The sequence below is a fragment of the Hippocampus bargibanti genome, linkage group LG03 (genome assembly GCF_051943395.1).
Source record: "Hippocampus bargibanti isolate YZ-2025 linkage group LG03, ASM5194339v1, whole genome shotgun sequence".
Classification (NCBI taxonomy): domain Eukaryota; kingdom Metazoa; phylum Chordata; class Actinopteri; order Syngnathiformes; family Syngnathidae; genus Hippocampus; species Hippocampus bargibanti.
The window spans coordinates 1,247,789-1,261,687 of NC_142736.1; the positions used below are offsets into that span (position 1 = coordinate 1,247,789).

At 38.6% G+C, this 13,899-nt stretch overlaps 1 protein-coding gene across 1 annotated transcript in view; it reads left to right on the forward strand.

Moving 5' to 3' along the window:
- prmt3 (protein arginine methyltransferase 3) overlaps positions 1 to 13,899 on the forward strand; it is a 49,531-nt gene that overhangs the window by 7,888 nt on the left and 27,744 nt on the right. Inside the window, exons 8-10 of the mRNA XM_088991447.1 lie at positions 1,431 to 1,496; positions 4,467 to 4,588; positions 8,925 to 9,024. Coding sequence (XP_088847573.1) covers positions 1,431 to 1,496; positions 4,467 to 4,588; positions 8,925 to 9,024 — 288 coding nt within the window. The remainder of the gene's footprint in view (positions 1 to 1,430; positions 1,497 to 4,466; positions 4,589 to 8,924; positions 9,025 to 13,899) is intronic.

Below are 13,899 nucleotides of genomic sequence, written 5' to 3' on the forward strand. Positions count from 1 at the left end.
TTAATTATTTGTCTATTTATTTATTAATTTATTCACTTATTTTTCATTTATTTGTATTTATTTTTATAAGCATTTATTCACTTATTTATTTTTATGTATCTATTTTTTCACTTATTTTAATTTGTTTTTATTTATCTGTCTATACTTATTTATTAATTTATTCACTTATTTATTTTTCATTTATAAGTATTCATTTATCTATTCTTGTCTTTATTTTTATTAAAATATATTTTATTTATTCACTTTCATGTCTATTTATTTATCTATTTTTATGTTTTATTTATTTATGTATTATATTTATTCTATTTATATTATCATTTATTTATTCATTTTTTCACTTATTTGTTTTCATGTATGTGTATTTAGTTAGCTTAGCATATATTCACTTATTCATTTTTATTGATCTATTTTCCACTCATTTTTATTTATTTTTATTTATCTACCTTTATTTATTTCTTCATTTATTAACTTATTTCGTTTCATTTATTTGTATTTATTTATCTATCTTTATTTACTTATTCATTAATTGACATATTCATTTATTCACTTATTTATTTTCATGTATTTGTATTTATGTATCTGTCTCAGCATTTATTCCTTTTTTGTTTTTATTTATCTATTTTTTTTATTTATTCACTTATTTTCATTTATTTCTATTTATCTTTATTTATTTATTCATTTTTCCGGTATTCACTTATTCATTTATTCACCTATTTTTTAATTGTATCTATATTTATTTATTTATTTATTTATTTATTTATTCATTCATAAATGTATTCATTTATTGACTTATTCATTTATTGACTTATTCATTTATTCACATATTTATTTTCATGTAATTTTATTTATCTGTCTTTATTTATTTATGTATTTAGTCATTTATTCCCTTATTCATTTTCATTTATTTATTTATTTGTCTATCTTAGCATTTATTCACTTATTTTTTTATTCACTTATTTTCATGTATTTGTAATTTATCTATCTTTATTCACGTATTTATTTCCATTTATTTTTATGGATTTATCTATCTCAGCATGTATTCACTTATTTATTTTTATGTATCTATTTTTTTAATTTATTCACTTGTCTATTTTCATTTCTTTGTATTTATCTGACTGTATGTATTTATTTATTTATTTGTTCACCTATTTATTTATATGCTTGTAGTTCTCTTACCACTGATCGGCATGATGTATAAAACTGCCTTATGCACCCTCTTAGGACATGATTTTCCTTCCACAGCGTGTATAACGTTCTGTGAAACAAAGGCGCTCACTTGATTGCGAGTCCGATCTGAAATTGATAACAATGACATTCGGACAACTCGTATCGGCGTAACTCAGAGAGCACTTAAAACTTCAACTGACAAAATCATCAATGCAAATAAATTCTCCATTCAATGACACCCTTTTTCCATCTTTCTCTCACAGGACAAAGTGCGCACGGAGAGCTACCGCGACTTCATGTACACCAACCCCGAAGTGTTCAAAGACAAGGTGAGCCTATTCGACAGCAATAATAATAATTGACGAAGAAGAAAGCACGGCAACTCCACTCCAGATATCATCAAGAGGCAACTACATCAACGACCATCACAAAGGTCAATAAAACGACTTTATTATACTGTACAGTTTATTTCTGTCATTACAATACAATAGCACATTTATTATACCTAAAATAAGGTATATTTTGTGTAGTTTTAAGGCTTATTTCGTAGAAAATTCTGTTTTATGGGGACCTGGGAACGGATTATTCTCATTTTAATGGTGTTTTACGGGAAATAAAAATTTGGCAGACGAACTTTTCGCCTTACACACATTTTCTGGGAACCAATTAAGTTCATAAAATAAGGTATATTTTGTAGTTTTAACGCTTTTTTAGCAGAAAAGTAGTTTTTATGGGGAACCGGGAACGGATTATTCTCATTTTAATGGTTTCTTATGTGTAATAAATATTTGGAAGATGAACTTTTTGCCTTACACACATTTTCTGGGAACCTATTAAGTTCGTAAGTTGTGGTCTCACTGTACTAGTACTGTATTTTTTTCTATGGTCAGCTTTCGAAAAAAAAAAAAGGCTTTTAGGTGCGCCTTATAGGTCGGAAAACACGATATTTGTGCGCGTGGGATGTTACACTGCCAGATTGCGATCCGGCAGAAAACATTGATCACTGTAAAAGCGACGGAGAAGAATGAATAAACCGCGGCGCGTATTATCAAGACTCGCAAGGCTGGCAAACAGTCAGATAAGAGACGTCAGGAAGAAAGATGCAACATGTTCAGAGAACGAGCGGGCGGCCATCAATCCTTCATTCGTTGGTGTTTGCGTGTTACATCGACGGAGTCGTCGTAAGGTTTAAAAACGTGAAAAGTTTAACAGATGACAAACAAAGATTTGAAAGGGTCGCAATTGTGTGTGTTTCTAAGGAAAACAGTACAGTGATACATTGACTACGAACTTAATTGGTTCCCAGACAGAGTGTGTTAGGCGAAAAGTGTGCATCCCAAAAAATAATTTCCCATAGGAAACCATTAAAATGAGAATAATCCGTTCCCAGGTCCTCATAAAACATACTTTTCTACGTTCTAATTTCCTAAGCCTTAAAGGACAACCGAAGTCTGCGGACAAGTTGTGTCCATAATTTGTAAAATGGCTTCAAATGACTTCTACTGGGCGTATTTCACAAAGATTCCACCGCACATAGCTATATTTCACGTTTTAAGACTCGCGCTGAATATTCAGGAAGTCTTGTTTTTTGAGTTGGTGACGTGTCCGTAACGAGTCCGTACTTGACGTCACCGAAGGAACGCCCCTGACCGAAAAAAAGACACATTGTAGCAGTCCTTCCATCACGTCAATGTATTTTGCTGTACTTGTTTGGTCTGAAAACTTCGTGTTGCACCAAAAAGCCGCCAGAAGAGGGTGACAAAGCTCCGTGTAAGGAATTAATCAGCCTGTGGAAACGGACTGATTAATTCCTTACACGGAGCTCTGTCGCCATTTCCTGCCTCTTTTTTTGGTGCTACATCCCCCCCCACCCCTATTGCCTCAAAATGGCACGGAATAAATTCTTTAATCGATTGCAAACAGGTATGCTTTCCTCTTCAGAACTGCTTGAATCATATTCATAACTGAATATGATTGAAGCCATTGTTTTGATTCTCTAGCATGCCAAGTGTTTTGCATTTGACTAAAAATATCAGCCTGTGTGTTTTGGGTATTTCAGATGCTATAAAATGTTTTTTCTGATGTCTGTCAGGAAACAAAAAAGTGACGTCGGTTGTCCTATAAACGCACTTTTTCCCCTAGAGCCCCGATATAATGGCTGGCCCGCGAGACGGACCCCCCCCCCCTGTGACTAACGACAACGGGTTGTGATACGTTTTGGTCATTGGAGCCCAACGTTTTGTTATCAGCGCTCTGCAGTCGACAATGAGTGTGCTAATAAAGTCACCCAGGAGGGTTGAAATCAGACGCAATCATCGTATTAATGCCTTACCTGGAGGGGAAAAAAGGCAGCGTTTGTGTTCACGGCCTTAAGTTGTGCATTAAACAAGTTTATGCGCAAATTTAAACTCATGTTGACAGTCATTACTTTGGCACGTTAAGATTGCTGAGAGAACTGCATGTTTCCCAACAGGGAATATTGCCAAAATAGTAGGCAGTGATACCTAAGCTCACAAAGTTAATTGCTTCCCAGAAAGTGTGTATGAGGCGAAAAGTTTGTCTTCCGAACATTAATTTCCCATAGGAAACCATTAAAATGAGAATAATCCGTTCCCAGGTCCCCATAAAACAGAATTTTCTACGAAATAAGCCTTAAAACTACATAAAATATACCTTGTTTTAGGTATAATAAATGTGCTATGGTATTGTAATGACAGAAATAAAGTGTACAGTATAATAAATTCGTTTTATTGACCTTTGTGATGGTCGTTGGAATGGAGTGGCCGGTTTCATCAGCATTAAATACTTGATGAGGAAGGTAACTTCTTCACTCACCATCTTGAGGAAGGATCCCTTGGAGGTGCTTTCTCTGTGATAATTTTACCTTGTTCCTCATCAATTGTGTTCTGTTTAGCTGTGTTGATCGCTTTGTGCTTTATAGTCTGGTGCGCCTTAAATTTGGAAAATGTTTGAAAATACATAATCCTTATAGTTTTCCGTTTAACGTTTTTTCTGATATCAGTTAGGAGACAGAAAAATGGTGTCGGTTGTCCTTTAAAGGTGTGCCCGATAATCCAGTGCGATTTATATATATGTGCGTTTTCAAATGTCATTCATTTTATATGGTAAAAAATGTCAACATGTGTCATTCATTGAAAGTGTGCCTTGTATTCCTGTGCGTTTTATTATACGGAAAATATATTATTCACCGTTGTGAAAACATCTTGCATTTTTCATGTCCAAAGAAACTCCATGTCACCTTTTAATGCTTTATTTTTTCCCGTTTTTTCCTCGACTAGGTTGTCTTAGACGTCGGTTGTGGGACTTGCATCTTATCCATGTTTGCTGCTCGCGCCGGAGCCAAACAAGTCATAGCGGTCGACCAATCAGAGATTATCTACCAGGCTATGGAGATCGTCAGGTAAGAAAAATTTGTTTACATTGCCCCAAAAAATACAGACGCTCCCCAATTTACGAACGAGATACGTACCGAACGGTCGTTCGTAAGGTGAATTCGTTCATAAGTTGCTTCAGCGCTATATTACGTGTGGAATCTATGCTGAAAGGACCACCGACGTCTGCGGACAAGTTGTGTCCATCATTTGTAAAATGGCTTCAAATGACTTCTACTGAGTGTATTTTACACAGATTCCACCGCATATAGCTACCTATATTTTACCTTTTAAGACTGGCGCTGATTATTCAGGAAGTCTTGTTTTTGACGTACGTGACGTCACAAAGGGACCGCCCCCTGACCGAAAAAAAGACACATTGTAGCAGTCCTTCCATCACGTCAATGTATTTTGCTGTACATATTTGGTCTGAGAACCGTGTTGCACCCAAAAGCCGCCAGAAGAGGGCATCCAAGCTCCGTATAAGGAATTTATCAGCCTGTGGAAGCGGAGGTGGCCACTGGAGGTCGCCATTTTTTGCCTTTTTTTTTTGGGTGGGAGAGATTTTCCCCCAATGTTGCCTCAAAATAGCACATATAATTCTTTAATCGATTGCAAACGTGTATGCTTTCCTCTTCAGAACTATTTGAATCATATTAATCACTGTATGAGTAACAAGAACGCATCTTTTCCGAATCTGGAGCCATTGTTTTGATTCTCCAGCAAGGCAAGACGTCTTGGCGTGATGTCACGAACTAGGGGGCGGGACCTTCTGTATCTCGCCAGTTCCGAGCGCATTTTGTGGCAGTTTTGGGACACTTGATGTCATTTTTATTGGTGTTTTGCATTTGACTAAAAATATCAGCCTGCGTGTTTTGAGTACTTTAGTTAGATGCTATAAAACGTTTTTCTGAAAAAAAATAGTGTCGGTTGTCCTTTAAGCGAGTCTAAATCGGATGTTGCGCGCGTGCGTCTTTCTTCACAACTCTGCCTCAGATAACATTTTTTGACTTCAAAAAAAGCCTTTACGACTGCCATTATCGCAGTGGCGTCGTGGCGTCCTTATATGCGGAACAGCGGCGTTTGCTGAAGCAAAAGGACGTTTTAATTTTACAGCCCACTGGCTCGCTGTTGGGAGCAAGAGTTGGCATGGGGGGCGGGAGGTGGGAGGGGTCCTCAGGTTTGCCAGCGTAGCTCCGCCCTTTAAATGAACACACGTGGTAAAAAAAGGTTCGTTCGGCTTTGCTTTTGTGACTTTATTCCTCTTCTTTCCGTGGCCGCCAATATCAGGATTGTAATCAAAGTGGCTTCTGTTGGTTGCACAGGAGCATCCATCTTGAAATGAAAGGTGGAATTTCTTTCTTTGTCGTTACTTTCTTAACTCATTCACTGCCAGACAAGGTGCAAAAAAAAAGGTGTCCACTCCAGTGCCGGGGTTTTTTGCTCATTACAGGACCCACAGAAGATTGAATTTTTAGGACTATATAAACATTTAATGTAGCGTAAGAAACTTTAATAATAATAATAATACATTTCATTTACAAGCGCCTTTAAAAGCTCTCACTTTACAGTCACAGGATACAGTCGCTAATAGATAGCTACCTAGCCAGCTAGATAGCTAAACGATAGCTAGCTTGATAGCTAACAAGCCATCTACACAGCTAATAGATAGCAAATAAATAGTTAGGTAGCTAGCTAATATATACAGTAATAATTATAATAATACATTTCATTTATACAGTCACAGGTTTTTCTCTGGGTGAGCAGCGGCAGCCACACGCGTCAGTGTTCACTCAACCCGGAAGTAACTGAAATAGATAGAAAGCTTCCTAGCTATTGTTAGCCAACAGATACCGAAGTAGATAGCCAGCTATCTAGATAGTGAATAAATAGTTAGCTAGGCAGCCATATAGCTAGCCAGCCAGAGCTAATAGATAGCAAATAGCTAGCAAATGATAATAATAATACTAATGATGATTTCATTTCTAAGCGCCTTTCAAAACTCTCAAGGTCACTTTACAGTCACAGGATAGGTTTTTCTGTGGGCGAGCAGTGGCAGCCACACTCAACCCGGAAGTAACTCAAATAAATAGAAAGCCTGCTAGCTGGCTCTCTCTGTCCTTTTTCTCTTTCCCTCCCTTTGCCTTGGTCTCCCTCCCTCTCTCAATCTCTCACTTTCTCGCCCCCCTTTCACATTGAAGTTTCTGATAAGGTAGCATCCAAACACATGTTCTTTCTCCGGGTCCAACATCCTTCACAAACAAACAACCTCTGCGTTACTCCCACATCGGCGCAGATGCACTTTTATTTCCAGACACGACTTTGTCCCTGTACGTTACCGCCGTAATGAGTTTACAGTAGTTCTCCTGTTATGAAGACAGGATTCTGGAGCGGTAAGGGGGGGTGGTCGGGATCTGGAAGGATGCGATAGCGGCACGAGCTGAGCGGTCGTGAGGGGGGGTGGGTGGGGGGGCGACTCCAGATAAGCATCGCTGCCACAGAAATGCACTCTGGGCCTCTGTGAGTAATTGTTCTGTCCTCGCTAACATTCGGTGTCATGATAATGGAATATTCACACAGATAGATCACCAAAATGGCCAGAGTGACGGGAGGGATCGTTCAAACGCTCCAGGTGATCATCCACTTCCCTATCTCGCTCTGCGGGCCTTTGTTGCCACCTTTCCAGGTTGCATCCGTAATACAGTGATACCTTGCCTTATGAACTTAATTGGTCCCAGACAGAGTGTGTAAGATGAAAAGTGTGTATCCCAAAAATTAATTTCCTATAGGAAACCATTAAAATGAGAATAATCCGTTCTCAGGTCCCCATAAAACATCATTTTCTAATTTTCTCAGCCTTAAAACTACACAAAATATACCTTATTTTATGTATAATAAATGTGCTATGGTATTATAATTAAAGAAATAAACTGAATTGTATAATGAAGTCGTTTTATTGACCTTTGTGATGGTCGTTGATGACTTGATTGACTGTAGTGGCCGGTTTCATCAGCATTAAACACTTGATGAGGCATTGGAATCTTTCATCCCCTCCACACATGTTGATACCCTGGCTTACAAACTTAATTTGTTCCCAAAGAGAGTGTGTAAGGTGGAAAGTGTGTATCCCAAAAAATAATTTCCCATAGGAAACAATTAAAATGAGAATAATCCATTCCCAGGTCCCCATAAAACGTAATGTTTTACTTTCTAATGTTCTAAGCCTTAAAACTACACAAAATATACCTAATTTTATGTATAATAAATGTGTTATGGTATTGGTGTTATGGTATGGTATTTCATCTGTGCTGTATGTCATGCATATTAGCATATTTGACAATAAATACACACACAGTGTTTCTCCACTGTGAGACTAATAAAGGCAAATCCAATCCAATCCAATCCAATAAAGCTGACTTTGACTTTGACTTTGATTACGATTAAAGAAATAAACTGTACTGAATAATAGTGGTTTTATTGAGCTTTGTGATGGTCGTTGATGGAATGGAGTGGTCGCTTTCATCAGCATGAAACACTTGATGAGGAACATAGCCTTCTTCTTTCACCATCTTGAGGAATGATCCCTTGTAGGTGCTTTCTCTGCGATAATTGTATCCAGTTCTTCATCAATTGAGATCTATTTAGCTGGGTTGATCGCTCTTTGCATCAAGTGTACAGCTTTCTCTGCTATCATTTTACCTTGTTCCTCATCAATTGTGTTCTCTTTAGCTTGGTTGATAGTTTTTTGCATCAAGTGTACAGATGGCTTGTTCTGGTTATTTGTGGAGCCTGATTGATGGGATATTTTAACCTTGCAGTCTACACTCTGCCTTTGAAGTATCAATAAAGTTGAAATGAGTCCAAATTTCACTGAGTTGTCCATCCATTTTGTCGTTTTCATGTTTAAACCACCTCCCCTCACTGCTGCCTTCTTGATCAATCACGTGGCTTTCACCGAAGACTGGGGGTGGGGAATTGAGGACAAAAATGAGTCGGTTGCCATTTTCTTGTTAGGAGAACGGGCTCGTTTTCGAACGGCACATCACTCATTGTGGCGCTCCGTGTGTATCCCGAAAAATAGTTCGTATAACAAGGTAAAATTGTCATAAATTTAACGTTCGTGAACCGAAAAGTTCGTAAGCCAAGGTGTTCGTAAACCGAGGTATCACTGTACAGTCTTGGCGAGGCTTCGGAAATATATTTCCCGTCATGGCTGAGCAGGCAGCCTTTGAAATGAAATCTGTCCGCATTTGAAATTTGGGTGTAGAAAGCACCTTTCGTTCTCTCGTGATGAGGAGCGTAGCCGTTGGCTAAGCCGGTTGCCAGTTTCGCAAAACTGAAAAAAAGTGCTTTTGTGTTCCGCAGGTCCAACAAACTGGAGGACAAAATCACTTTGCTCAAAGGCCGCGTCGAAGACATCAGCCTCCCCGTGGAGAAAGTGGATATCATCATCTCGGAATGGATGGTCAGTACGCAGAAAAATAATGGACGCAACTTGTCCAGAGGTGTCGGTTGTCCTTTAAGTCCTTAAAAGAACTTAAAGCACACTCTCCCATGAATCCCTAACCAGCATCAGCACTCTTATTTTGACTTGACGCCCATTCATCACGACGCAGGCCTAAAGTTGAAGTCATGCCTAATTCATGAGCCTCCTGTATCTGCCCCCCGTCCCAATCTATCGTGAGACCCCAGGGTCACGAACGAGGGTCGACCCTCCTGAGCCGTCCTATCCCTTCACCGGGGAAATTGAAATTGGTCAAGTGACGCGCTGAAGGATAGCGGCCATAATATGGAATGACACCGACTCACTCACTGTTAATCTATCTAAGAATCTTCTCGTCACTTCTTATCAAGATTTCAAAGGTTGCCCTCGAGTCTTCTTTGACAATTAACTCATTCACTGCCAGATGATGTGCAAAAAAAATGGGTCCACTCCAATGCCAGGGTTTTTGTCATTGTCACTCAAATTGCAGGACCTACAGAATATTCAGTTTTAGGACGACATAAATATTCAATGTGGCGTTAGAAACCTTAAACTCTCTTAATTCCTAAATTACATGGGTCTGGAGTTATATGTATGTCGACGATGGCGGTGAATCCCCTCGTTGGTTGCGCGTGCTATCTACCGCAGGTCTGCGACACAAAGTGGCCATTAAAATAATAATAATAAAAAGAAGAAGTATGATAAATCACCACGCTCAATTTCAACACAGTTCTAGGGAAGGCTGCTAGCTTTGTGCTAGCATAATAATGTGAAATGCTATTGATGGGCTAACAGAAATTAGCATTGACATGATGGTCATTATATACGTTACAGTAGATGTCATTAACTCAATGAGCACCCGTTCTAACAAGAAAATGTCAGCCATCTTGTTTTTATCCTCTAATCCCCGCCCCCAGTCTTCGGTTAAAGCCATGTGATTGGTCAAGAACGGGGAGAGGGGTGTTTAAACATGAAAGACAGGCAGACGACAGAGAGAGAGAGTGAGAAAATGGATAGAAAACAGTGAAATTTGGACTCGTTTCAACTTTGATAGTTCAAAAGCAGAGTGTAGACTGCAAGGTTAAAATATCCCATCAATCAGGCTCCACAAATAACCCGCACAAGCCATCTGTACACTTGATGCAAAGCGCTACCAACCAAGCTAAACAGTACACAATTGATGAGGAACTAGGTAAAATGATCGCAAAGAAAGCACCTACAAGGGATCATTCCTCAAGACGCTGAAAGAAGGCTACGTTTCTCATCAAGTGTTTAATGCTGATCAAACAGGCCACTCCATTCCATCAAGCCATCAACCACCATCACAAAGGTAAATAAAACGACTTTATTATACAGTACAGTTTATTTCTTTAATTATAATACCATAGCACGTTTATTATACATAAAATAAGGTATATTTTGTATAGTTTTAAGGCTGAGAAAAGTAGAAAATTATGTTTTATGGGGACTTGGGAACGGATTATTCTCATTTTAATGGTTTCCCATGGGAAATAAATTTTTGGGATACACACTTTTTGCCTTACACACTCTGTCTGGGAACCAATTAAGTTTGTAAGCCAAGGTATCACTGTATTGGCAAATGTCCGTTATGGAACAGAGGTAATCATAGAGTTCATTTCCGGTTGTCTCCGTCGTCAATGTGGACAATGGGGGCGTGAACGGGACTAATGGACAAAAGTCTGTGATGAATGTGCCGTGTCCGGTCGTGATGGTGATGGAGGAGAAGGAGACCGACGAGTGTCTTGTCTCGGTACCGTTTGAAAGACGGTTTTGAGTCACGTCGCTGTCATTTCATAACTCACGTCATTGATTCGCTCCTCCCAAGGCTGCAAAAACAAACATTGAGAATCAGGTCAGACCGGAGGGTTTTTGTGGCCATCATGAGATGCCCAAAGACCCAAATATAAACTCGCAGAGGAGATCAATCACAGGTGATCGGCCCCCGTTCGCTCGCTTGGTCGTGCTGCTTTGGCTTTGCGCATCCATTCGCTGATACACTTCTTTTTTTTTTTTTTACATTAATAATAATCATCATCAGAAAATTAGATTTTAAGCAACTTTCAAAGCTCTCAAGGACACTTTACAGTCAGACAAGCATAGGTAGGAAAATAAAATACAATCACAAAATAGAATACAATAAATAAAATGCAATTATACAGTGGGAACTTGGCTTACGAACTTAATTGATTCCCAGACAGTGTGTAAGGTGAAAAGTGTGTATCCCAAAAAGTAATATCCCATAGGAAACCATTAAAATGTGAATAATCCGTTCCCATTCCCATAAAACATAATTTTACTCTCTAATTTTCTTGGCCTTAAAACTACACAAAATATACCGTATTTTATGTATAATAAATGTGCTATAGTCTTATGATTAAAGAAATAAACTGTACCGTACAATAAAGTCATTTTATTTACCTTTTTGATGGTCGTTGATGGCTTGATGGAATGGAGTGGCCGGTTTCCTCAGCATTAAACACTGAATGAGGAACGTAGGCTTCTACTTTCACCATCTTGAGGAATGATCCCTTGTCAGTGCTTTCTTTGCGATCATTTTATCTAGTTCCTCATAAATTGTGATCTGTTTAGCTAGGTTGATAGCTTTTTGCATCAAGTGTACAGATGGCTTGTGGGGGTTATTTGTGGAGCCTGTTTGATGGGGTATTTTAACCTTCCAGTCTACACTCTGCTTTTGAACTGTCCAAGTTGAAATGGGTCCAAATGTCACTGTTTTCTATCCATTTTCTCACCATTTCACTTTTGTTTGTTTTCTGTCATCTCCCTTTCGTGTGTGTGTGTTTTCTCAACTCTCTCTCTGTCTGCTTGTCTCTTTAATGTTTAACCCCCCCACCCCCACTGCTGGGTTCTTGACCAATCATGTGGCTTTAACTGAAGAATAGTTTGTATGCCAAAGTAACATTTAGATAAATTTAACGTTTGTAAACCCAAAAGTGCGTAAACCGAGGTATCGCTGTACTTTCGCGGGCCACGTAAAATGATGTGGCGGGCCAGATTTGGCCCCCGGGCCTTGGCTTTCTTAATTGTGCTCCAAAAAAAAGTCATTTTTCTTTCCATATTTTTCGGGCATTTTATTCACGATCGAAGGGAAAATTTTGATATTTGGCTTTGACATACATCTCATCCAAAGACTTGACGCGCCTTGTAAACAAGCAGTAATCAATCATCAAGTAATCATGTGAGTGATTGACAGCGAGACAGACAAAAGAAGAGAATGATTGATGACTGGCGTTGACTTCGGAGGCAGGTAATGCTCTCGCTAGCGATAATGAGGCTAAAGGAGGGGCAAGCTAGCAATTCACCTGCCGACACTCGAGCACTTGATGAATTGTGACATGTTGAAATTTGCGCATGTCAAGTTTTTAGCGTTGCGCTGCAACATTTGAACGAGATTTGAACTCCTTTTCGACGGCGATGAACTTCACATCCATTTCGGACTTGACGACGTCCCCAAGGATGGTTACCAAGACTTTGGAAACAAACGGTTGAGTTTCTAGGCTGATTGCAAAGGAGTTGTTGAAAAACAAACTTAATTGGTGTGTAAGGCGAAAAGTGTGCATCCCAAAAAATAATTTCCCATAGGAAACCATTAAAATGAAAATAATCCGTTCCCAGGTCCCCATAAAACAATTTTCTACGAAATAAGCCTTAAAACTACACAAAATATATATACAGTAAAGTCTCGTTATATTGATATCGGATATATCGATAGTCCCGGTTATATCAATATTTTTTCGGATTCCCTTGGATATCGATATAACGAGACTTTACTGTATATTGATTCTCGAACAAGGCAAGACGTATGGCGTGACATCACGAACAAAGGGGCGGGATTTTTTGAAACTTGCCATTTTCTGGTTATTTTAAAGTAGTTATCGGACACTTTCACTCATTTTTATTGGTGTTTTGCATTTGACTAAAAATATCAGCCTGCATTTTTTGGCTATTTTAGATGCTATAAAACGTTTTTCTGATGTCAGTTAGGAAACAAAAAAAATGGGGTCGGTTGTCCTTTAAAGAACTATATAAACCAATATGTATGTATTGCATTATATTTTGGACAGCTTCCCCCATTTCAAGCAATGATAACTCCAAACCCATATAACTTAGGAATTAACAGTTTTTTTTACGGATGAGAGATGAGAGGTTTCTAACGCTGTATTAAATGTTTATGTAGTCCTAAAACTCAATATTCTGTGTGCAATTTGAGTGAAAATAACAAAAAGCCTGGCACTGGAGTGGACACATTTTTGCACATCATCTGGCAGGGAATTTGCTGTCATCCCACCACAAAGCCTCGCTGACACTTGGCCCCCCCCCCCCCCGCCTTCTGTATTCAGTGAACCGTATATACACACACGGATTGACGCGTACTCCCGGGACCGCCAGTTAATGATGACCTGCGGTAATTGAGGCAGATGTGAAAAGAGCAGAGCGCAAACTGCTGATGCAGATGGTTTGGAGTAACGCATTCCAGATAGCTTTGATGGTCACCAGCACATGACCAAAAATAGAAAAAATATGTTTTCGAAATCATAACATGGTCTTCTTAATGAGTATTTTTTTTTTTACAGACCATAATAAAAGTGGGTTGTTTACACTTGATTGTCTCTCAAAGTAGAGGGCGGCTAAGGACTTGGCAAGTTTAGAACATTACCTATTTAAAATTACATTTTCTGTGTTGCTCTTTATCTTGTTTCTATTTATAATTGTATTTTATTGTATTCTATTTGTGATTATATTTTATGTATTATAGTACCTATGCTTGTCGGTAACTGTGTGTCCTTGAGAGCTTTGAAAGGCGCTTAAAATAAAATG